At 52.0% G+C, this 23,541-nt stretch overlaps 9 protein-coding genes across 9 annotated transcripts; 3 read left to right on the top strand and 6 right to left on the bottom strand.

The window, feature by feature from the left end:
* Nucleotides 1-537: 537 nt before the first annotated feature.
* CPAR01_02696 (uncharacterized protein) lies at nucleotides 538-1,227 on the top strand (the record flags this gene model as incomplete). The annotated part of the gene is made up of 2 exons (XM_060486983.1): nucleotides 538-623; nucleotides 699-1,227. The coding sequence occupies 2 exons, from the start codon at nucleotides 538-540 to the stop codon at nucleotides 1,225-1,227; spliced, it is 615 nt and encodes a 204-aa protein (XP_060354311.1).
* A 2,294-nt stretch (nucleotides 1,228-3,521) lies between these two features.
* On the top strand, nucleotides 3,522-5,417 carry CPAR01_02695 (uncharacterized protein; the record flags this gene model as incomplete). Its single annotated transcript, XM_060486982.1, has 5 exons — nucleotides 3,522-4,079; nucleotides 4,130-4,188; nucleotides 4,238-4,475; nucleotides 4,543-5,289; nucleotides 5,340-5,417. The coding sequence occupies 5 exons, from the start codon at nucleotides 3,522-3,524 to the stop codon at nucleotides 5,415-5,417; spliced, it is 1,680 nt and encodes a 559-aa protein (XP_060354310.1).
* A 120-nt stretch (nucleotides 5,418-5,537) lies between these two features.
* On the bottom strand, nucleotides 5,538-7,280 carry CPAR01_02694 (lipase; the record flags this gene model as incomplete). The annotated part of the gene is made up of 1 exon (XM_060486981.1): nucleotides 5,538-7,280. One exon carries the CDS (start codon nucleotides 7,278-7,280, stop codon nucleotides 5,538-5,540), a length of 1,743 nt encoding a protein of 580 aa, XP_060354309.1.
* A 1,196-nt stretch (nucleotides 7,281-8,476) lies between these two features.
* On the bottom strand, nucleotides 8,477-9,916 carry CPAR01_02693 (uncharacterized protein; the record flags this gene model as incomplete). Its single annotated transcript, XM_060486980.1, has 1 exon — nucleotides 8,477-9,916. The coding sequence occupies one exon, from the start codon at nucleotides 9,914-9,916 to the stop codon at nucleotides 8,477-8,479; it is 1,440 nt and encodes a 479-aa protein (XP_060354308.1).
* A 1,935-nt stretch (nucleotides 9,917-11,851) lies between these two features.
* On the top strand, nucleotides 11,852-12,497 carry CPAR01_02692 (ARP2/3 complex ARPC3 subunit; the record flags this gene model as incomplete). Its single annotated transcript, XM_060486979.1, has 2 exons — nucleotides 11,852-12,262; nucleotides 12,318-12,497. The coding sequence occupies 2 exons, from the start codon at nucleotides 11,852-11,854 to the stop codon at nucleotides 12,495-12,497; spliced, it is 591 nt and encodes a 196-aa protein (XP_060354307.1).
* A 235-nt stretch (nucleotides 12,498-12,732) lies between these two features.
* CPAR01_02691 (Gcd10p family protein) lies at nucleotides 12,733-14,670 on the bottom strand (the record flags this gene model as incomplete). The annotated part of the gene is made up of 2 exons (XM_060486978.1): nucleotides 12,733-14,521; nucleotides 14,585-14,670. 2 exons carry the CDS (start codon nucleotides 14,668-14,670, stop codon nucleotides 12,733-12,735), a joined length of 1,875 nt encoding a protein of 624 aa, XP_060354306.1.
* A 470-nt stretch (nucleotides 14,671-15,140) lies between these two features.
* CPAR01_02690 (dimethylaniline monooxygenase) lies at nucleotides 15,141-17,475 on the bottom strand (the record flags this gene model as incomplete). The annotated part of the gene is made up of 6 exons (XM_060486977.1): nucleotides 15,141-15,301; nucleotides 15,370-15,795; nucleotides 15,855-16,265; nucleotides 16,321-16,564; nucleotides 16,637-17,134; nucleotides 17,260-17,475. 6 exons carry the CDS (start codon nucleotides 17,473-17,475, stop codon nucleotides 15,141-15,143), a joined length of 1,956 nt encoding a protein of 651 aa, XP_060354305.1.
* A 1,273-nt stretch (nucleotides 17,476-18,748) lies between these two features.
* Nucleotides 18,749-20,193, bottom strand: CPAR01_02689 (uncharacterized protein; the record flags this gene model as incomplete). The annotated part of the gene is made up of 2 exons (XM_060486976.1): nucleotides 18,749-20,008; nucleotides 20,059-20,193. The coding sequence occupies 2 exons, from the start codon at nucleotides 20,191-20,193 to the stop codon at nucleotides 18,749-18,751; spliced, it is 1,395 nt and encodes a 464-aa protein (XP_060354304.1).
* Nucleotides 20,194-20,710: 517 nt separating this feature from the next.
* CPAR01_02688 (tannase and feruloyl esterase) lies at nucleotides 20,711-22,499 on the bottom strand (the record flags this gene model as incomplete). Its single annotated transcript, XM_060486975.1, has 3 exons — nucleotides 20,711-21,040; nucleotides 21,117-21,869; nucleotides 21,930-22,499. 3 exons carry the CDS (start codon nucleotides 22,497-22,499, stop codon nucleotides 20,711-20,713), a joined length of 1,653 nt encoding a protein of 550 aa, XP_060354303.1.
* Nucleotides 22,500-23,541: the final 1,042 nt, after the last annotated feature.

Genomic DNA, 23,541 nt, shown 5'->3' with positions numbered 1-23,541 from the left:
GCTTTTGCAGTAAGTTCGATACTATCAATCCATGACTTCCGGGCACATTTTTCATGTCTCTTGAACGCTATTTCTTCCTACTCGACGGGCCGATCTTCCAGCGAGCAGTTTCCATGTGTCAGGTCGAGGCGAGCTTGGCACACACACTAAACAGAGCAAGAGACTTGAAGCACTGATCAGTGTGTGGATGTGAGAAGATCTTATCCAGACATTCGTTTATCCTGTGGGTGTGCCGTGTCAAGATGTCTGAGCTTGCGAGAGAAGCTTTTCTGCTTGACAGCGTCTGCTACTGCCGCGATGGTTGACAGGCGCATCGGCCTCAATGATCTTCCCGCTCCCCCGTAAAGTTTTGGTGTGGGAGGGTGGTCATCCAGATCCATGGAGGCTCCGGAGATGTCTGAAATGCAGCTCGGCCACATAGTCGGTCTCACAGCCGGAGAGTTGAAAAAGTAGACGCCATCGGTCTCGGTTACCCAGCACCTTTCTACCAGGGCGGGAATCAGTGGCCCTGCCCGCTGACAATAGGATCGCCACACCATGCCTGCGTCGATCTACCTTGAGCCAGCATCAAGCTTAAATCGTGCCGGCTGCAGATCGCGATGTGGCTTTTGCACAAACTGCCAGTAAGGAAAACGCTTGATCGTATGGATACACATGTACTAGGCGGAGGCTACTCAGCTATATGATCGACCATTAAGCCCCCCTGACCCTGACATATGCCGCACGGCAGCCCCTGTTAGTTTCGTACTGCGATACTTTAAAATGTTTTCAGGACCGCGGATAATGGGGCTGGGATTCGGACTTGGTACGGATACAGACCAACGCACACTTTACGTACTTGAACGTCGAACGTCTTGCTCTCATGTCCCCAGCGTGCCCGCGGGCAAGGACCCCAGCGTTGAAGACTGTGCACATCGGACTCAGCGACGTGAGTTGAAATCTGAAGCTTATATGCCTGTGCTACCGGTGGGAAACTACCTGCAAAACTCAAGAAAAAGAAGACCCTATCCGGCGCTGCGACAATACAAGGCATATCCCAGTCCCCCACCCCACATACCGGGCCTCTCGACGAAAGAGTTCCCGCGGCTATATCAAGTTTTCACCTGGTTCTTCCTGGGAAAAACTATACACGATGTCAGTGCTGGACGTCTGCCAGTTGCGTTAGCTGTCGGCCGATCGCAGGTCCGTTCCTCTGATCCGAATTCCGCCCACAGCAGCTACGGCTGAGGCGGCTCACTCTGTCCTCCACTCTGTGCGACTCGAGTTTCGAGAACAGGCATCTGATACTCGAGTGAGCGGGCTTTGCCAAATTGGACAGACAGAAGATCCCACTACGGACGAAGTTGAGGATCAGTAAGAGATTCCGACAGGCCAGCCGACCAGTATGTTGTACTAGGTTCCGCCATTTTTACGGCAATAATAAGTCATTTACTCTGGCATGAGCCTTCGAGTCAGCACGATTCCTATGCCGGTGTCTGAGTTGACGAAGCTCATTCTACTGTCTCGTCCCCGCCATTTCTCCAGCCAGCCAGCAAATAGCTAAATGCGCGTAGAGCATTGCCGCTTGATCCATGCAGAGAAATATCTGTTTTCAAATGTGGAGCAGGACTCTAGATTTTGGCTTGTCGCCTGGGAACGTTCCCAGCTTGACTGGTACAGTCAGTACACGGCCACCTGAATGTATCCTAAGGTATGGCAATGGTGCCGCGTCTCTGAGGAAAATTGGGCTGCAATGCAATAGCGATCGTTGGAGCCAGATGATGAAGATATGTACGCAAGCCCAATGCATCGCGCATCGCCTGCTAGGAGATTTGGTGATTCGATCAAAAGAAACTTTAGTGATATGTTCATTCTCGCCAATCACAGCATCAATCATCTCTTTCGCTCACGATCGATCCGCTCAGGAGAGCCCGTCTGCTATTATCCTCGTAGAGAGAGAGAGAGAGAGAGAGAGAGATAGAGAGAGAGAAGTTCCGGCAATCGATGAAAGTGCGTTGGGATGAGAATCTGGTGGCCTGGCAGAACACCACCCTTAGAGGTGTTCCACCAGCTCGGATTCTCATCATAGACTCAGTTCGGCAATCACAGAGAGAGACACCGAGACCGAGGATCCTGTGTAGGCTGTCACGTCACGTCAGTTGAGGAAAGAAACCAGACACGCGGGTGAACGCGTCAGTTTGGTTCATCGGACGACGGCTCCAGCCTGCAAAATTGCAGTGATTGGGAAGGTGTTCCTAGGAGCGAAGGGAAGGGAGCGCTCTTGCATCTGTCGGGTCTTGTACGAAAATGCCGAGAAAACGCCATGACATGTGAGCCGTATTCGGGGTAGCATGGGGAGTCCACAGAGCTTCTGTCTCCAAATCATCCGACGGTCTTCCTCGGGGTGATTATCTTCGTCAGATGGGCGAGTTTTCCCGTTTTGGGATTAGATAGAGCTCTAACTCCAGCTCTAACCCTCAACACTTCAGACTAAGCCCAGTATTTTTATGGTGTCATTTTGCCAGTCAAGTCCTATACAAATTATACGGATCCGTAAGATGACGGCGACTGGTAGGCCCGACAAGGAGGGAACAATAAGAGACGCAATTGGAACAGGATCTTGTATCTCAATGATTTCTGGCCAAACCCTCCCAACGATCTTCATTTGAAGACTTCTCAGCCGAGAGCAGGGGCTCTGAGCTGCCGATATGGACTTTGTCTAAACCGGCAGGCTTCTAGAAGACGAGGACAAGAAAGGCGCCAGACCTGTTTGGGTACTTTCATGCGTCGAATGATAGCTGACTAGGTTTCAGAAACTCCAGTCGTCTTCGCATGGAGTTCCGGTTTCACTCCCTCAGTTGTAGCGACGCTTGGGCTAACCGTTTCGTCTGATGTTATTGCTGCGCATCTTTACAACAATAATTCGCACTCGCTCAAGCCGCCGACGGGGAGGCATGCCGACATGTGCTGACAGGTTCTATCCAAGGTTCAGCTGTCGGGTTTGACGGTTGGCCGAACAGACTTGTGCAATAGGCCACCCTTCCCCCCAAAAGCGGCTGACATCGATTGAAGAAGCATCGTTCTCCGTCTCCAATCATACTATCGTCCATCCTCTCCAATCCTGACTCGTAACGTCATCTTCTGAGCTAGATGCCTTTTAACTGGCGGCGCTGCTGAATGTCACCAAAGCAAGCGGGGCGAGTTTTAGAGTTGAAACATATCAACTCCCTTGTGCGGCTTCCTCCATCTTGGATCAACGGCTAGCAGTCTGTTCTCGAGGTTCATCAACAGCCGCCCTCGGCCGCGTCTGACACGAGCCCGGTTCTGTCTGCCCATTTTCCTTTTATGTCTTAGGGAAGCACGTCCGCCCCTCTCATTCCTCCTCGAATTTCCTACTTTGATAGGGGGTTTCGCCCACATGACACAAACCCCGTCGAAACTTGAACCGTCAACTGGCCGTGGATCTCGCGCATAGCATACACTACCTATTCGAGGAAAGAAAAGCAGTACTACCGTACCATCAGCTTTTCTTTATTTCAAAGATGGTCAATACGGGTCACCCAAGCAGGGCATGCAAGCTTTGCCGCGCGAGGAGGATTAAGTGTGACGAAACGAAGCCCTTCTGCCTCAAATGCGCCAAGTCGAAAAGAACTTGCCCAGGATACCGGGACGCATTCGAGATCAACCTTCGCGATGAGACTCAATCAACCATCCGCAAGGCCAAGTCCGCTGCGTTGCGCAAGGCTATTCGAGAGGGTCGCGCGACGGAACAGGATGCGGAAAACGAATGCCAAACCCAACCACAAGTGATGGAATGGACACCGCCAGCAGCACCACCTCCACGAAAACAACAAATCATTCCAATCACAGAAGACGACTGGTTTGATAGATATTCAAATTCATCTTCTTCTGAAGCGTCGCCTTCAATGTCATACGCTTCTTCTTTGTCGTACATCAGCAATCAGGCGCCCGATACCTTTGTCTCATTCAAAGACATTGAAGGCGGGACTTATGGCATGCCGCACACATTGCAGACGCCTCTCGACCAACAAGCGACATGTTACTTTTTGGCAAACTACGTGCTTGCTCCACCAACGGGAGTAGGCAGAGGGATTCTCACATTTGTACTACCCCTACTGAATATGCCCAGCTATCAAGCGTCTCCATTGCAGTCCGCTTTTTCAGCTGTATCAATGGCCGCTCTGGCTGGTAGGCCAAACTCACGACGGTTGTCTTCGATGGCTCACCTACACTATAGCAAGGCATTAGAGGACTTGACTCGAGCTATGCAAGACAAGATAGCTGTGAGGCAGGACACCACGCTTGCCTCTGCAATTCTCTTGGCTTTTTACGAAGGACTGGTTTCAGACGACGTTGAAATGTCTGGTTTCAAGAAGCATATCTCTGGGGCGACTGCAATTGTCAAGCTACGTGGACCGCAACAGACTGCGTCTGGCGTTGGCTTGAGCATGTTTGAATTTGTTCGGGCAACATCGGTACGTCTTACTTTGACAAGCAATCGAAAGGCTGTATCAAAAACCGGTGGTCTAACGCGTAAGACAGGTCCGGCAGTACACCTTCTTTGCAAATATTTCCTTGGAGGATTTGACTTGGTGGGCACGGCAGGCCGTCTGCGACACTGTTGGCCACCAAGCTTTGGTATTGAACCTCCAGACGACACTCATCCGTGGCGAGGCCGACAGCCTTCTGAAGGGGGCACGAACCACCGACAAAATCGACAAAGCTTTGAAGCTTTTGCAGAGGGCACGAAAAATGGACGATGATCTCGGTGTATGGTTCGACAAGTGCCCACCAGCGTGGAGGAAGGTTATTTCAGGATCGGCTGCGGAAGTTCCGGAGGACAAGATCGGCTACGTTTCGGCGTTTCCCGGAACTATTTACGATTACCCGAACGTATGGGCTGCCGGAAAGCATATTAACACCCACGTATCTCGACTTCTGCTCAACCAGGTCATTGTGCGTTGCATTGCATGGGTCTGCGCACCGAGTGACCATACTCTTACGAAAGAGTATATTGACGCGAATCGGATCGGAACTGAGCAAGTGGCCGACATTATCTCCAGCACTCCGTACTTTTTCGGGTGGACGGGTGATGCTTTGAGTACCCCCTACTTCCCATGCGGGACATCCGAGATGCCAAAAGGCCTAGCTGGTGTGTCTTGTATGTGGCCCTTGCTAGCTACTGGATCGAGCCGATTTGCGACCAGAAAGCAACGAATATACGTCAAGGCCCGTCTTGCAAAGATTGCGGAGGAGATGGGTATCCGTCAGGCCGATGTCTTCTCAAAGGTATGCTGCCCACTCAACTTTCCAACTCAACGATTAACACAGCTTCGTAGCAAATCATGTTGGGGTCGCCAGAGCCAGACCCAGTCAACAGTTATTGTCCGGACACATATCTTCATTTACGTACATAGTTTAGCGTTGGCAATACCCCTCTCGCTTTGGATAGAAGAATCCTGTCAAAGATGAACAAACAGGCCGAACACCCCTATTGTGCCTGACAACATGCGTGCTGCTGGTGAATAAATAACGTATCAAAGCGACCACCGCGGCAGCAAATCCGAATCATCCCTGAAATTGAGGGACTGCATGCTGCTGTATATAAACCTGTAACTTTCGTTTCGAAAGTCATCTTTGAGGTAGTCTGTTCGACCGCTCAGAAACCAGAGTAGTTGCTGATTCTGACTCCATTCCGGCCATTGCGCATAACCGCCCAATCCGACGTTAGGATCCAAGTTGTAAAGGAAGTTGAGATAGTAAGTCCGGGTGCTTTGTCGTGCAAGGGTAGGAAAGATTCCTAGAACGACTTGCGGTATGTCGGAAGCGTGAAACGTACCAAGTACGGGAGTTCCGTGGTTGTAGCTGCTCAAATACGACCAAGCTGGGACTTCTGGGTGCTTTGCTTGAGCAACAGATAGAAACGAGCGGCGTGCTAGTGTGAAGACGAGATCCCCAAGAATGGCAGCCCTACGCTTGAAGCCAGGAACGATCTCGTTGAAGATCCCTGTACGAAAGGGACTCCCTGCAGAGATGTGGTGGTCATATGTATTGACGAGGGTGGTCAACTGGGCTATCGAAGCGTTGTGAAAGTAGAGCTCTGAGAGGTAGTTGACGAGTTGCGACGCTGTCATCACCAGAGGCTGGAACAGTGCGAACAGTGTACCCTCGTCTTCTTGGTTGCCGATGATCATAGGCACTGCAGCGTATCGTCCTTCTTTTGCGATAATATCGGGGCTGTCTATCAGTGCTGTGCCATCTGGTCTAGGAACATATGACAGAGCAAGAGCTTCGTATGAAAGGATGCCGGGCACCGCCGTTGCGGCACGCTTGTAAGTCTCGTAATCGACACTGCGCAGGCAATCCAAGGTACTCGCTGACCCTTGACAACCGGCTGCCTTAACAACAGCATCGTAGACTCTCTGGCCTTTGGGGCAGTCAACTGGGTCAGCTGGGATAACACTGCCAGAGTTCATGATGGCCCCTCGAAACAGTCGTCGACCCTGATAGGAGTTGTCACCGTCATACAGCGCCATCTGGTCGAAAACAGATATCGCACCGGCTGATTCCCCCCAAATCGTCACCTTGTCAGGATCACCTCCGAAGGCAGCGATGTTATCGGCAACCCATTCCAAAGCCTGACGTTGGTCTAGTAGTCCCAAGTTGGCTGAGCCATCCTTCAGGATTTCACGACCAGGCAAGAACCCGAAACCTCCCAGTCGATAATTCACAGCAACAAAGATGAAAGGACGGTCCATATCGGCCCCGTCACGGACAAAGCTTGCCCCGCTGTATGTAGCTGTCGACCCGAACTCGAAGCCACCCCCAAATATCCAAAACAAGACTGGAAGCATCGCATCGGACGATGTGCCAGAAGGACGCTGGACAGTCACCGTCAAACAGTCTTCCTGGCCGGTGATAGGCTGAAAGAATGGGAGCGTAAGAAACGAGCCAACAACATCAAGAAGAATGTTCCGGCTGTCGGTGGACAAGAGAAATTGAGGGCATGCGGCTGCGGTTCCTGTCGCGTCAAAGTTGCCTAAAGAGGAATTGAGTCTTTGAGGCGGCCTTAAGCGGAGCGGTCCGGTGGGCGGTCTCGCATAGGGGATGCCAGAGAACGTATCGATGGAGCCAAATACTCGTCCCTTGAAGGTACCGGCCGGCGCATCGACTTCCGCCGGAGCAGCACGAGATTCATGGTGATGGTGCTCAGAGTTGCCAGCTGACTGACCAGCTAGGAAGAGAACGACAGCCAGAACTGATGTGAGAGAAATCTCCATGGTGTTCTAGATGTCTGTAAGGGAGCGTAGAGAGAAGAATGGAGAGGGAAAGACAGAGGGGAAGCAATAGAGCGGGGGGAGGTGGTTGAAAGGAAATTTAGCCATGTAGAACAAGGTGAGCGATACTTATAGGTTAAGGCAAACTCAGGAGGATACCATCTCGGCCGAAGAAGAAAAGGAGTTTAATCTCTTTTCTTCAAGTCTCTCCTCATCTCGTACACGCCAGACATGGTCTTGGAGATCGCTCGCACCAGGCGGTGCTTCCCGCTTCCTAATTCGACCTTGACATATCGCCCCAAGTCAAGTGTGAGCGAAGACTCTTCTTGTCGCGGGTTTTCCTGGTTTACTAGCACGTGAAGGTGCCAAGGGTCTAATTACCCTGGACGAATGCAAAAGGTGTGTGGGAACTAACCGGTAGTGACAGGGGAAAAAAGTGTGTGTCGGCGGTCCGGAGGAGGTTGGCGATGACACACATTCCGAGGTTGCGAGCAGGTAGAGACTGTCCGACTGTGGTACCGAGTGAGGCAGTGATGCCGCTATTCAGGTGGATCGAGTGGGCGTTGCTACCTCCAGACCTGCGCGAGAACAAAAGAGTCGACGCGATGATACGCCTTTCGAAGCGCGGTCTTGGTTGCATTACCTAAATTCATCACGAGGGACCTTTTGTAGTGTATTGCTTTGATAACGTACCTTACTCTAGAAAGCCGTGGCGCTCTCTTCGTCAATACCTTAGATAACTTTATAATCGCCAGACAATATAACGTCGTGTATTCGAAAATTGATTTTATTGCAAAGCACTGATTGCAAACACTGGCTGAGTCTACTGGACTCTTAGCTTGTGTCGGGGAATCTAACGTAAGTCTTCCATCTGAATGCCTAAACAACCCATGCAACCGTTCGGAAAAAGTCGCAATTGTGTCCCTTCTTGCTTGAATCTCTCGGAGGGAAAAAAAAATCAAAAGCCCTGTGCTTCTGACCGTTGCCGGGTTCAAAATGCGTCTCGTCTATCCGTGTCAAGAATCAGTCATGATTCTCTCAGCTGATCCCACAACTCCATTTACTCGATGAACAGAACTAAATCCCTGGTTCCCATACCGTGGCCGCATCCGTAGCGACCTCGGAGAAATGCGATGAATGCTTCTCTCAAAAACGCCTCGTGGCTTCGTTATGCAATGATCAAGAACAGTGAACTTCCATCAGACGACCATGCCCACCTGCCCGCTTTCCTCGTCAACTAAACATCTTCGTTTCCCACTGAGAGGCATACCGTCGGCTGGAGCCTCTTCTTCGAAGCTGCCATTAAACACTTCAACGAGGGCCTCGCGATCTCTTCGTCGCTTGAGCTTGTCGGGATTTCGCTCCGCTTCCTCCTCCCATGTCTCGATGTTGTCCTCATCAAACTCTCCCACGACGTCCTTGCCAAGCGCCTTGCCCAATCTCTCCTTGAGTCCGAGGATTGGCCAGACGGGCACTCTTGTGTACTCGATGCGCATGCCACCCTCGGATGCAACCTCTCCGATTCTCTCAGCAAGTGTCTTTTCGGTCCCTCTACGGGGGTTCTTGGTTGGCTCGTGGAACTTGCGAAGCAGATCTGCCGTGACCGTGGCCTTGTAAACGATGAATTCGGATGTCTCATTGTCATTTGTGAGTAGCTGTACCGCCACATCGTAAAATTCAGGCTCTCCTAGTCCGATAGGCATGGGCCGTGAGGGAACCCACTTATTCGCTGACGGCCGTGGTTCGCCGTGAAACCTTCTCTGCGCCATAGCCAACATGATGCCCACAAGCAACGGGTCGTGCGTCGGGTTGCTGGGAACAAACATCTTGGAGCGCAACTGTTGTAGACGTTCAACCGGCCCGTTGTACGATCTGTTAGGTCCTTGGATCACGCGGTACATGTTCTTTCGTGTCGCCGCGATCTGCATCTTGCCAAAATAAGCGAGGACGGGCAGCGACTGAGCGTAAGCAGTTTGTTCGCCGCTCAGGTTGCTTGCGCTACCATTAGAACCCGTCGGCACAACAGTGAAGGATTCAGCTGGTCGCGTTGACGCGGATTCAAACGAGGCGATCGAGCCGCTGCGCGAGGGCATCGCATCCCAAGCAACCTGTACGCGACAGGCATCGCGATACACTAGACCGCCGAAATAGAGGTGCAAATCAAGCTGTGTTCGGGTGCGCGACAGCTTCCCCGGGTAGAGGGTGGACATGATTGTGCGGACGGAATTTGTATAGAAGGTTCTCGTGGAGCCGGGCGCGAGCATGGCCGTAAGTTCTCTGCTAAGTGTCGAGGCCGCAACCGAGGGCTTCATGTGACATTTCGACGGAGAGACCGGGGCGCCGCGTGGTGAAGGAGGAGGGACTGGCGTGTCGCATGGAGGAAGCTCAACGAACTTGGCATCGAGGAGTTGAACATGCAGCTCGGTCCAGCAGATGGGACGAACGAAGAGGGAGAGTCCAGCATGATCCCGCATCTGGTCGTAGAGAGACCCTTCGTCTGGCCTGAAGACACGAAGTCTTCTTTTGCGTTTGGCGGGGGAGGGCATGGCAGGAATAGGACTCGAGGTCGGGGGCGTCGCGTGAATGGGCTCGGGCGAGGACATTGACGAGGCTGTCGGGGCGCTGCTGGAGAGATGCATATTGGCGGGGGAGGAGTCGAAGAAGTTGCGCAGTTGTCGTGCGAAACTGGTGCTATTGAATACCGATCTGTGGTTTTGTCAACATGATTCGGATCTAGGTGAAGAGGAATGCAGGTAGGATCTATTATTGGGTGAAAGGGCACGAGTTGGATGGAACGAAAACAACGAGGCCATGGCAATAAAGGAATAGTGATTGGGGGGTCTCACTCTAAAATGAGCATCGGGTTGTGGCGCTCTCCCTTTGGTTCTTCCTACGTAGGTAGTATGGGTTTTTAGGGGGGGCCTTTGCGTTGCGCCGTGGGCCTGGTGTCCAGTTGAACCTTGGGCTTGGAGCCTTGGGGCACTGACGCGCGACGGGGGGATGATGGTAGTACTCCGTATGGCCCCTTCTCTTGCTTTTGGGGGTGTTGAATGGTGAGGATGATGGCCGGTGGATGTGAGGCGGACAGCAGTCGGCGCAACTGGGTGCGCGACGCGGTGTTGAGTGAGATAAAAGAGGATCCGGATCCGCAGAGAGATCGGAGAATATCCGTATGCAGTTTGATGTACGGTCAGAGAAGTGGTGCTCTGTGACTGGGTACCGATTTGTCGAGAATCTGTTGAGATCGACGGTGCTTGCAAGGGGTTTGAGGCTTAACCGTCGCTGTCGGCTCACGAGGCAGAGGAAAAAGAAAGGGTACGGGAGGGATGACGGGATGTTTGGTTACTGGTGTATTCCCATCCGAGACTGAGGAGACGGTCCTCCGCAGAGAAAACGGGACTTATTGGTGCTGAATATGACGCGCTCGGTGGGGAGAGAGAAACGAGACTTGGAGAGAAGAACCGAAGAGAGAGAGAGAGCAACATGAACAAGGGGAAGAGAAGGGAGGGGCAGTGAAACGCGGGTGCGCGAGTCAAATATTCCAACTTTTTTGTTCGTTGATTTCCTTGATTGTTGCGCTGTCACTTTTGTGTGTGTCCCAGTGCAGCCGGACGGTAAGGTAGGTAGACCCGACAGAATCCAGTGTGGTCACCGTGGCGTGGCGGCAAAAACTGGGCAGGTGCAGAGTTAGGTATTGACCCGTCACGACTGTCCGTTTTGTCAGTGCCTTCCTAATTCCCGTCCCCATCGCGATGGTGCCTGCCTGTGCCTGCGGCCTGCCTGCTCAATGTCCACCCGCGACTCCAACTTCTCCTTCCTCTTCCACAGCCAACCTGCAACCCTCGGCCACCAAAGGGCCAGAACACACGCGCCTGATCGGCTTCACACCTATTTGGGGGAAGGAAGGGCGCGACTTGCCACTGCCTGGCGCTCTTGGCCCGCATGCAACCGGGAAACTGTGACACGCGGAGAGTGCGAAGTCATGTGATCTTAGGCACCAGCCCCTCAAGCAATACGTACCGGGCATGAGCCATGTCATCGATTTTGTGGCTGCGCATAGCTCCGGAAATGCCTGAGTCATCACGGAAGCATTGATCTATACACGTGACTTATATCCACCTGACGCTCCATGTCTTTCTAGATCCATGGCACGTGCATGGAGATACTGCAGGTAAGTGCTGCGCCACAAATCTTGGACCCCACCCTTGAGTCTGAGGCTGGAGCACGCCCCGTAGATGCCGTCAAGCCTCAGAAGCCACAAGGTCCATTCGGAGCAGTGTGAGGTGGACGTCAGTCGCTCCCCGTCAGCTAAGTGTCGCGCCCCACCATCGGCCGCTTGCTCTCCATCTCCAGTGCAGTTGACGTTTCCCAACTGCATTTGCGACCAATCCTCATCAAGACCAGCTTAACATTCGACGACACCGAGCGCTCGGTCAGGCGTATTCTTCAAGATGCCGGTATGTCTGTGATGCTCATCCCATAGGTAGCTCGCCTGAGCTCTCTCTGTCTCTGAGGCTCTGGCACAGCCCGTACACTTCAACCTACTCCCCCAACCCGCCTAAACCGAGCTGATGATGACCTTTACCCAGGCCTACAATTCCATGTTCAATGCCGACCCGAACGTCCCTCGCACAATAGGCAACTTCCCGCTGCTGCCCTTGCGCACAAAGACCCGCGGCCCGGCCTATACTCTTCCCTTCCCCAACCCGCCTCTGCCCGCCAATGAGTCTCCCGACCCAGACAGCGAAAGCTACGACATCCTCGACGAGGTTCTCGCCCTATTCCGCGCCAACACCTTCTTCCGCAACTTTGAGCTTCAGGGCCCCGCCGACCGCCTTCTGGTTTACGGCATCTGGTTCGTCAGCGACTGTCTGACCAAGATCAAGCCTAGCGCCGGCGTGCGTGATGCTTCCAAGGATGTCATGAACGTGGCCCTCGATACCAACTTCGCCATTCCCGGCGACCCGGCATGGCCCCTGAACCAGGTACGGCAGCCTTCCGAGGTCCAGTGGCATTTCTTGACATTGACAATTGATGTAGATGTACGAGCCCCCGCGCGATAGACAGGACGCCGAGCAACTCCGCCAGTATATGTCCCAGGTCCGCCAAGAGTTGGCAGTCCGGCTACTGGCACGTGTGTACGAAGAAGGCGGCGATGGAAAACCGAGCAAATGGTGGCTGAGCTTCACCAAGAGAAAGTTCATGGGCAAGGCGTTGTGATGACGGTCGTCGAAGTAGAATCGCCAGAGACAAGCAAATACCTTGGTTGGGGAAAATGTTGAAGCGCATAAGACAGGACAATATGATGATGCCAATTACTCCAATTACAGCTTGATGGGCTTTGATAGGAGGATGCTAGGGTATCTATATGCAAGCCTTTCTCTTTCGTCTTTCCTCTCGACCACCGCCCAATGGTGCGTCAACGTCTCCTCAGTATCCGGACTTGCTCGTTTTGTTATGCTTCCACCTTTCTCCTCTTGAACTTGCCTCTTGCCTCGACCTTACCCTCTGCCGGAACTGCCTTCCAACCCGTAAAAACGTAACCATCCGCCCCGCCGCGCCCCATCATCATGGGGTGTGTGCGACCGGGCAGAACTTGCCACCGCTTCGCGCGGCTCGTCTGGACATTGGCGCCCAAGAGCAGAGTCGGGTTGATGGGGAAATCGTCTGAACCCTCCCATCGCTCCAACTCTTGGACAGACTTCCCAGCTGCCTCGGCCGGAGGATTTGACGACCAGCCTGCGCGGCGGGCAATGCTGAAGCAATCGGCCAGTTCTGTCAACGGCTCGATGCTTTGCGAGTAGACGGCAATCGGCGCTCCACCGGCCAGGAGTGGCAAGGTGTGACGGAGGATGGACACCGTGTCCATCGTGCTGGCGATGACGAGACCGGAAAACCCACCAGCGCGCGTCGAGTCCACAATGTAGCGGGTTCTCGCCCAACGTCTTCGCTTCCGGTGGTAGTTACCACGCCGGTTAGCCTTCCATGAGTGCAGCTCCTCGTCCGAGACCTCGGGGGGCGGTGTTGAATATGTGACATCCTCCTCGGGCTCCAAAAGCTGCAGCCATGAAATGGGCAATAGGTTGGTAGCGAGGGGGTGAAGCGGGTAAGGCGGGTTTGGATTTGTGCTGTCAAAGTTGTAGTATTTGAGGAGGGCGAGGTTTGGCTGGCTGTTGGGGTGGATGAGCGTCAAGGTGTTGGTAGGGGCAAACATGGCTTCAAAGTCGTCGCGACGGGGCGGGTGTCTTCGTCGGGGTTGCTGCGGCTTTGTCGTCTCGCCATCATTTGTCATTGTGGCATCAGCTGTGGCCTCGGGCATTGTTGTTGTTGGGTCTTGTACTGCAGTCTCTGTGCTTGTCTCCTGTGTCTGTTCTGTCGCGGCGACGTCAATGGTGGCGGTGGTGTTCTCTGCTGGCTTGACTCCATTGGCTTCTTCCTTGCCAACATCTGTAGCATCCTCCACTTCTTGGACCTCTTCGGGGTCCTTGGGGTATAGTATGCCCATCCTCTCGGCCATGGCGGCGGTAACGAGACCTCCTGTGTCTTCCACCACAAGCCACCGACCTCCAATCTCGGATTTGTCCAACATGCCAGACCCATCAATCGTCACGGTCTCGGGCTTGTCCGTGGGAGATACGCCGCCGAAGTGGACGTTGGCCCAGGAGTTCAAGAGCCCCATCATCTCCTCCCGCATCTCCAGCACCTTTCCCGCATCCTTCTCTTCCAAGAGCCACTTGCCTAGCGTCAGAGGGTCAAGTGGTTGTATCATGAACCGCCGAATATACTTCTTGGTCTTGAGCAACTTGTACTTGGCGAGAGAGAAGGCCGTCTTCTGGTCAATGGCGGTATGCGACAGCAGTAGCTTTGCGATGATCTCCTTGCCGGCGTCTGTGTTGCCCTGCTTTAGCTGCTCAATCTCCTCGGCGGTCAAGGTCTGGCGGGCGGCGTCGTCGATAATCTCACGTCGCGAGTGGGCAACTACATTGCCGCTTTCCTGGTCGACCAGTTCGAACTCTGCGCCATCGGGGGCGGCAATGACATTCTCAAGAGTGGTGCCCTCCTCCTCGGTGTTCTGGGCGTTCAAGTCGGCCAGGGCGTCGGCGTGAATCTCGCTCGTAGAGACGACTCGCAGTCTGTTAAAGTTCTCGCCATCCCGCCTATCTTGGATCTCGTAGGTGATGTAAAATGGACGCTCAATGATGAGGTTGCTAGGGAACGAGCCGAGTTTACCCAGTGAAATCGTGCTGCGAGCAGAAAAGAAAAGAAGTTAGCTGTCGTCATACCAAATGTCTACTTGATGAACCTACGTATTGGGTACAATCTGCAGCACCTTCGTATCTTCTGAAAGCAACTTCAGAGACACCCATTGGTGCGGTTGGACAACGTGGTGCATGGTTGCGACTGGATAGGCTTTACCGGGCTAAAGGTTTCGTCCAAGCGAAGCTGTCGCGAGAAAAAAAAAATGTTTATGAGCGAAGCGTCAATTGGCGGCCTTATCGTTATCGGGAAACTCGGTCGCCACCAATCGACGGCTTGGTGCCAGCTTCCGAGGGACTAAGAATAACAGGCCGTCCAGGTACCCCGCGCGGGGCACTTGATCAACTAGTCGCCGGAACATCAGAAGTTCAGAACGAAGACCCTGTAAATTCAGCGTACCTTAGTGATACCTCACTGCGTGGGGAACTTGATCAACCCAGCTCAAGTTATCAAATCCGACATTCTATCTTGCAATCAAGCGAGCCAATCTCTCACCAAAGCCTTCCGTGTTTATTCAAAATAGCAAAAGTAGCGCATTTCTCAATACTGCTCAGTCTGACCAACTTGTCTGGTGCGCGCTGGGGCCTAACTTCTTTTCAGCACTTGTCAGAGGTTATCCCCCTCTCGGCGTGGAATGTTGCCTGTACCAAGCATTTTGTTGGCCCGTTCTTTCATCCCGACTAGCCTCAAGATACCTGCTGTGACATGGAGAAGGAGAGTCAGGGAACCGAATAGCAAGAGGGGTAGAAGGGTGTAAGTCGTAAAGACTGAGAACGAGTATTGATTAGCAGGGGCTTGAAAGCATCACCACACGAAGCCTGAGATACCAACTTACAGACACCGCCCCCTGTTTGCTTGACAACATCAAACAGTTCGCCGCGCATGATGGGCAGCGCGCCCTTTGTCCATCTCCATGGACCAATAAGACGAAATTTGGTGTTAAAGTTTGATCCCATTGCCCATGTGAAAAGTGCTTTGAATCCTTGACGCTTCATAAAAGAAAAGGTCGGCGCGCTGCCCATGTCGAGAGCAAGCTGATATGCGTAGGATTCCTGTTCAACACCGTGCTTGCTCTTGAACAAGTCATGTCCGCCTCGAGCCTTGAGAGCGTAGTCGATCTCATAGTGGGGAATAGCATCATCATTGGACTCTCCTTGGCTGGCATCAGGAGCTTGCAGCGCCATCTGTTGAGGGTACTTGTGCCGGAGGAGGTTAAGAACCCATAGTTGCGCTTGTAGTTCGGCGAGAGGCGGGATAGCTCCTGAATAGATGATGTTAGCACGGCAGACTTACACCCACAACAACCAACAGGGGCCCTACCAATGCCAGGCCGTACGAAGCCAATAAAGCCAGCAGTCACCTCTCCGCGCCTCCAGATCCCGCGGACATCCAGCTCACTGGGTTCCGGGTAACCGTCGTCCAGGAAATCGAACCGACGCACATATCCAGTTGCGGCGACCACCAAGTCGGGCTTGATGACTCGAGATAGCGCCTCAACGTACTCACGCTTCTTGCTGTCCGGAAACACGACAGTCCCATCGTCCCGGAAAGCCAATGGCCAAGGTGCCGTCAATATCTTTCTGCCACTTGTGTTTCTCAACTCAATATTCATCACAAAAGCTCTGATGCGAGAGAAAATGTCTTGCGGCCGATTTCCCTCATTGAGATATGGCAGCGCGCGGTCGGACTTGACCAGAAACACTTTGCAAGTCAGCCATGCACTCATTTGAACTATTCGTATTCATTCATAAGAGCGAAGAATATCTCCTCTCGGGAGAACACTCACGTGAGTCAACGTTATTGCGTTCACCCTCAATCTCTCCGACCCACTGATCCGGGCCAGCCGCCGTCCCGCCAGAGAGGTAATGAAGAGCCTTGAACGTCTTGTCGTACACGCTCCAGAGCAGATTGGAGTGTTGAAGACGCTCTGGAAGATATGCAGTGTCGAGGAAACTTGCGATTGCTGTGTCGACTGGCTTCTGGTGAGGATCCGGCTTCCAAACCTGCATGACGACTGGTAAAGGAACAACCTGTGATAATCAGCGTTGATCTATGCTAGACCAATCAAATCGCATTATCAAAGTAGAAGACAAGTTAGGTACCTTCTTTGCGCAAAAGAAACCACCTTTGTGACACATCACCACTTCCCTGGCTTCTGAAGTTACGGCCAGGTGGGCTAGGTCCATTGCCGTTTCTCCGACTCCTAGGATCATCACAGACGTATTCAACCCAAATTGCGTTCTTTCCTTCACTTCGGAAGAGTGGAGATGCTTCACGTTCTCCAGACCTTCGATGTATGAGATGGACGGAACGTTGTTGAGACCGGAGCACACGGCGATGGCATCACAGTCCCATGACTCCTCTCCATCTTGGCTCTCTGCAACTTCCAAACCTGGAGAGCGGCGAAAAAAGACGCGGTGGTCATTGGCTGTATGAGAAACTCGAACAATCTCCGTATTCGTCTCTATAATGCCCCAAAGATCAAATTGGGTACAGAAGCCCTCGAGGTAGCGAACGTAATCCTCTACCGGCAGAAAGTCAGGTAGGTCTTTTGGCACACGAAAGTCCGAGAACGCCGTGAGATACTTGGACGACACCATCTAGGAGGTTTTACATCCATTGTCAGCTGTCTGGCATACTTTGTGAATGGATTTAGATGATTATGCGAAGTGAGGCTCCCATATTGAATGATGTACGGTGGTAAGGAGGGTTGATGGGCCAATACCTCGGCTTCTTCGTAGACCTTATACTTGTAAACACCACCCACTCCGTCTTCCCTCTCAAAGATCCGGACCTCGATATCAAGTATGCCGAAGTACTGTCTAGCCTGACGAAGGTACTTAGCTGTGACCAAACCAGAAGCACCTGCGCCGATGACAGCAACTCGAATGGGCTTCATCATCGATCCCGCCGCTCTCTCTATGATGGCAGTTTGGCTCATATTGCAGACCGCAATTTCTCGTCGTCTTTGAACTGAGTGTCGCAACAGCTCCGAACTGTGAATGACGTTCAAGGTGTCGGAAGTTTGTCGTTGGAATGAAGTCTGGCCTGTCAGACTTTACCTAAGTATCATAGTAGTCGATGACTTCGAGATCAAGGAAATTTGAAACAAGAGTTCTGTTTCGATGTAAAGAGACAAGACAGTGCACTCGGATCTATTGCGTTTTGTATGCAGTCTTTGCTATTTCAGCCAGACTACGGCCAATGGCTAATGAATCTCACTTGGCCTTGACGCGAAGGTAAAGGGGAATGTAGAAGCTACAAGGGACTGATGAGAGTCGATTTCCGGAAAATTCGGACTTTGATTGAGTAGGTATTGAATGAATATTTGCTGGAAGTTTCAGCAAGATTGACTCAAAAGCAGCAAGCCATGAACTTAGGGAGGGAAACTCGGGCGACCAGGTTAGGTTCTGAGAGCTGAACACAAGCGAATCTGCAAATCGCAATCCAGACACGAGGTTGTAGGGAACATAAGATTTTAGTTCAAATCCTACGACAGCATGAGCACAAGCGACCGACTGCCAGCAACGCAAGGTCGTTCTGCGGTTTCTAATTAGTGATCTCACCTGAAAGCTGCATGCTTACAGTCAAGACATCAGGCTTGTCTGCCACTGGAACCCTTACTCTTTCGGGAATCAGAAGATCCCGTTCACCCTCACAACTCGCGCTGACGCTCACACCATCTCAAGGCAGTTGCCCAATCGAAGGTGACGTTCGGCCGGAGCTGAGTTGGGGGCGAAGTGCCAATGTGGCTCAGCCGGGCCCCGAAGAATGTTGGACTCTTCGGTGAGTTGGAAATATGAGATGATTGGATGGTCATAGTAACCCAAATGTGGGAACACCATGGTGGTAAGGCTGAATTACAGAGGCAGATGATATGATACCTGTGTCAGATCGATCCGGGCAGCCGATTTCATGCAAGGGAAGTCCAAATTGTCTTGCAAGCCCGGCGCTTACGCTCCAACTATTGATTTGAGCAGCAAAGCAGGGACTTTCGTCAATTCACGAAGCGGGGCGTTCGAAAGTCTCCAGCAACTACTAAGGTAAGTAGACTCGACTTTGGACCGACTGCGTGCTAAATCGTATCAGGAGGTGTGCCGGGTCACAAGGATCTTGTGTAATAGATTAAATAATTCCGATGTCGCCTACCAGGCATCCGCTACCATGGTGCTTCTGAGATTCCTTAAACCCGAGAGCAAAGACCCGAACTGGCTTTAAGGCGATTCTCCATTAGTGAGATGATCTCGATCTTTGCCAAGCATCTCGATTTCTTCTCTTGGCCATCGCAAATACTGTCTATACTGAGGCCCTAAAATGAGTGCGATGCCATGAAGAATGTGGCTTGCCCACCCCTTTATGTACCACATCCATTCGAGCGACTTGAGCAACACAACAAAGTGTGCCAGGATGAGAAGTGCAAAGGGCCTCTTATGTTTTAGACAAAGCACGAAATCATCATCGATACCATAGATGCAACCGATAATGACCTCCATCTTGCCGTTACAATCAAGCCTTGGCCTTGCAGTTGTACCAAAAGTTGTCTCAAAGCAAGACGAAACCCGTTGAGTCATTTCCAAGTATACGGGGGTTTCTGGATCGCCAGAGCATGTAATCAAGTCTGTAAGACTGCTCAAGGCAGGCCCCCATTGGACTAGTCGTCTCGTGGGACCTGGCTCTGGGAGTGACTTCTCGTCATCGGCAGCCGAGAGAGGACCCAGAACTCCAGAGTAGATGGCATCCCATCCCATTGTTGTAACAACAATTCGAACACCCCTAAGTAATTCGAACCATGCCACTTCTTCTCCGTCTGAGACTATCAAGAGGTGTTCTGGGCTAGGCTTCTTTGCGAATGCATACGCACAGACAAGCGTGGTAGATACGTAAAGTGCTCCAGCATAGTCTTTATTAGATGTTGGCATGATGGCCATCACTTGGCGTAGGCCTATGGTGTAGTGAATATCTGCGAGCTGCTCATATTTAGATGACTCGGTAGAGTCCTCTTTCTCTTTGGATAAGTGTAGTGCGGAGATTGCGAGAAGCAGATGCAGGACGTAATGGTGCGTGAAGGCAAGACGTGGGACTCTCTCCCGCCAGAATCGCGAATTCGAGTATGTAAGATCGTCAGACGTTAAGAAGTGGTGCTGCAACTCGAGATCATCTACGGTCCATATCCAAGGAAGATCCGAGGCTACTTGCTCCTGCCGCTCCCCGCTCTGCGTGACTACGAGAGCTGTGTCGATTGACCTGGATCTTAGGCTATCGGGTGATTCGAAGAATTCTTGGGGGCTAAGCCCTTTGGATGCCGTATCCCAATCTTTCCGCGGTCTCCCTCTTCTCCGCGAATTTCCATGAGAAACGGTCTCGACGATAACATCATGAGTTGGGACGAGGTCTGTGATTGATGCTGAAGCGGCAAAATCGCAGGTTATAATAGCTTTCAAGCATTGCCCACATTGGGGTTTGGCTTCATCACACTGGTGTCTGGGTCAGTATTAAAGTGGAATGTTAGGTTCACATTGCGTACCTTGATTCTTCTTCGCTTGCAGGTTTTACACCCGTTACGGGACTTCTTATGTGATCGCCTTTTTGTGATGTGGCACGTCGTACACGTACAGCCAGGATCTCCGTGTTTCGCAATTTTCGCGTCCAGTTCACTCATCGCTGTTGATATATCCTAGATCCAGCTGCCGTCTGAGATGAACAATTCATGTGTGAATGACTGGGGGGTCTCGAGACTTCTTGAAGACTTTTCTCCCCCAAGGGTGAGGAAAGGGGGGCGTTGAAGTAAGGATAGAGGATTAAATCTAGGAGGGCAAAGGGGGGGGTGCCACTAATTTTTAAGGTCCTAGGGGGCATTATGAACTCCCCTGCCTAGCACTGCCTCGGTGGGCCGTGCCCCCCTTCTGCCCGTCTATACGTGGATCCGCCTTGTATCTACCGCTTTGAGAAGCGTTTGTGACAATAGCTTCTGTTGTAGGCAGCTGCTTACTCAAGTATATTACTTCGCCTTCGTTCGATAGACTCTAGAAATACACATCTTTACAAGTGTAATATGGAGTGTACAGCAGGACACTTTATAGTCTGAAAGCTAGAGCCCAAGGTCGATTTTTGAAGACCACCCGCTAAAGGACACGCACAACTCATGCCTTTTAATCCGGACGAGGCCACCAACTCCTTTATACAGCGCATGACCAACCTGCCGGGTCTCTAGCCGTCGTCTTGTTGTATACTGCCTTCTTTGGGTACGGGCAGATAATCTGCCTCTCATGAGTATTGTCCGGCTTTGTGATGGTCACTGGAGAGCTTTCAGGGACTGTCCCATTCTCGACCCAAGACCTCAACTGATCAAATAAGGCGATGGGCTGGCCGCCGCCAGGGCCACCCCAGCAGTGCCCCAGTCCCGGGACTGGGAAATATCTATAGAAGTCTTGTGCATCATCTTGGTGATTCAAGACGTCCTTATAGTTCAATGTATTGTTAGGCGGAATAGTCGGATCGGCCTTAGGCTGTGTTAGTCCGTACTGATAGGTACATGTACACGGGGACTGTACATGTGATAGCTGATGATATGCGGAGACTTACCAAGCCATGGAAAGTGATCATCTTGCCTCCAGCATTACGGAAAGATGAAAGGTCTGGGTCATCAGTCCCTAGGTAAGCATCATACTGTTGTCTGAAAGAGTGGTACGCTCTCTCCAATTCCTTGAAAGATATCTTTGTAGTAGTGATAGCGGGATCTTTGCCGATGAAGTAGGCCAACAACACTGTGACAGCGACGTTGGGAACTCCAGTACACTTCCCATCTTCTGTACAGCTAGTTTGAGCACCAAACACTAGATCGGTGCCCATTTCCAGACCATACAGGTATGTTGACTCTCCTTCAGCCGTAAAAGGGCCCGTCCACATAGCATCCGCTACAGCGGCTGCCGTGTAGCTGATATTGGCCGATTTCCCGGTCAATGGGCAGTTGAACTCTGTTCCGACGTAGGCGTGAGGATCAAACATGGTCTTGCAGGCATTTGTGTCGGCGATAAGGCCATCCTTAACTCCATCAAGCCCATCGCAAGCAGATACAGCAAGTGCAGTGAGCTGTTGCAGCTCGCATGGGTGAGGATACTGCTCAGTGACGTCCATATAGACCCTGGGCCAGATGGTGTTGATGAGGACCCCGGCCCAGTTGATCGCCGGGGCTGCTGCGATGATTCCGTCGTAGATCGATGGGTACCTCTGGGCAAGTGCCGCACCCTGACGACCTCCTTGGGAACAACCATTCCAGTACGAATATGAAGGCTCCCTGCCGTAGTAGTTTTCAATGAGGTGCTTGGCGATGATTGCCTTAGGTTCCAACGTATTAGCGAAGTCGAAGCCTCTACACGGTTAAAGACGCCCACTTACCTCATCATACAAGGTCTGTGACCCAAGATCCTGCAATGCGTACAGATTTGAGTTACCTGGACTTATCAGAGCCCACGAGTCCGGCCCCATGGCGTCCCCAAGTCCAGAATCTGTGGTTACAGTAGCATAACCATCTGCGATAGCGCCGGCCATAGTCGTATAACTCAGAAGCATTCTCCCAGCGCGCCACCCCCCACCTCCCACAGCTTGGAGTCTCCCGTTCCAGTCCTCGGTTGGGAGCCAGGTCTCGACATTGACAACATCACTGTGGCCAGGGTGAGTGTAAGAGACGGTGATATTGCAGAAGGAGGCATTATGTATCTCGACAGCTGGCTGAGAGAATCTCCACTCTGCAGGTATAGGCCCGCTGAAGTTTGTGACCAGAGACGCTTCCAAGGAAATAAAATTTGCTCCTAGCAACGATGGCGCCGAGAATGTTGTGGCAGCGCATGGGTTAGGATGGATGCTTGTGCTGGAAGCCCCCAACCTTGGGTGTAAAGCTCCGAGAGTGGCCTGGGAATCGGGGCCTCCGGGAGCAAGGGATAATAGTTGGGTGATTCCGGCTGGCATTATTTGAAGTTGTTCGAGTCAGATCCTCAAGCGTTGAGACGATCGATTTTGAATCTATTCCTTGATTATCCTAGATCTTGCAAGGGTACTGCCCGAGATCAAGTAGACGATCAATTAATAGTTGTAACGTTGTTGCATGCAGCAATTCTGTCATGACAAAAGTCGGATTCGTCACTTCGTCACTCGTCAGCTGCAGTTGTTTCACAGCTTCCATGCCTCGGCGAAGCTCCCCGCCGAGTTCAGCTGGTCTCTTGCTGCGAGCGGTCTAGTGGACTGACCAGGGGCCAATGATGCCCGCTGCCAATCGGAGTTCGTCTTTTTCTCGTATCAAATACGATAATTGAGGCATCGAGCATGGGCCCCATGTTTCCGCGCGTTTCCGCTCTGGGGCATAAACCGGGGCAAGTCTGTTGAACTTCCGCATGAACACTCGATGACTTCGTGCCTGTTTGCATGAAGCTCTGCTGACTGCTCTTTGGCCATTCAAGTGACCAATTTCTCGAGAAGACTAAACCATGGCCGTGAATGACCGAGCTCTTCGACCTTATTCTATTGTGCCAAGTTTGACCTTCGTTGCTATCAATAACTCAGTGAAAAGCCCCTTGGTAACATGGTCTTAGCTTCGGCCTTCATTCGGCAACTGCACAGGCTCAGCCAAATGAAAGGTCCTTGCTCCTATACCAACACATAGCAAGATGCGTGCTCCGCGATGGTCTTAGCAAGTTGGTCATATTGAGCAAATAATGTGTCGTATTTCTACATAAAGTATGAACTATAAATAAAATGTATTGGATGAGTTTTACGTAGACAACTCACGCCAGTGAGCTACCTTATCTTACGCTGCTATACGATGATAGTCCTCGAGATGAGCGCATGCACGCCCTCAAATAGGCAATGATTTAGCAAAACTTAATCGAGGATCGAAAGGGGACGCTTTTCTCGTAGCTGTTCAGGGTTGCAAAGTCGAGCAGTCAACGATTTCGATGATTTGTGTTACGGGCCGCCTGGTACGCGGCCCACATTCTATGCTTGATCTAAATTC

Source organism: Colletotrichum paranaense, assembly GCF_030867605.1.
Source record: "Colletotrichum paranaense strain IMI 384185 chromosome Unknown Scaffold_2.1, whole genome shotgun sequence".
NCBI classification, from domain to species: Eukaryota; Fungi; Ascomycota; class Sordariomycetes; order Glomerellales; family Glomerellaceae; genus Colletotrichum; species Colletotrichum paranaense.
The sequence above is the reverse complement of the archived record's forward strand: the minus strand, read 5'-3'. Positions and strand labels throughout refer to the sequence as shown.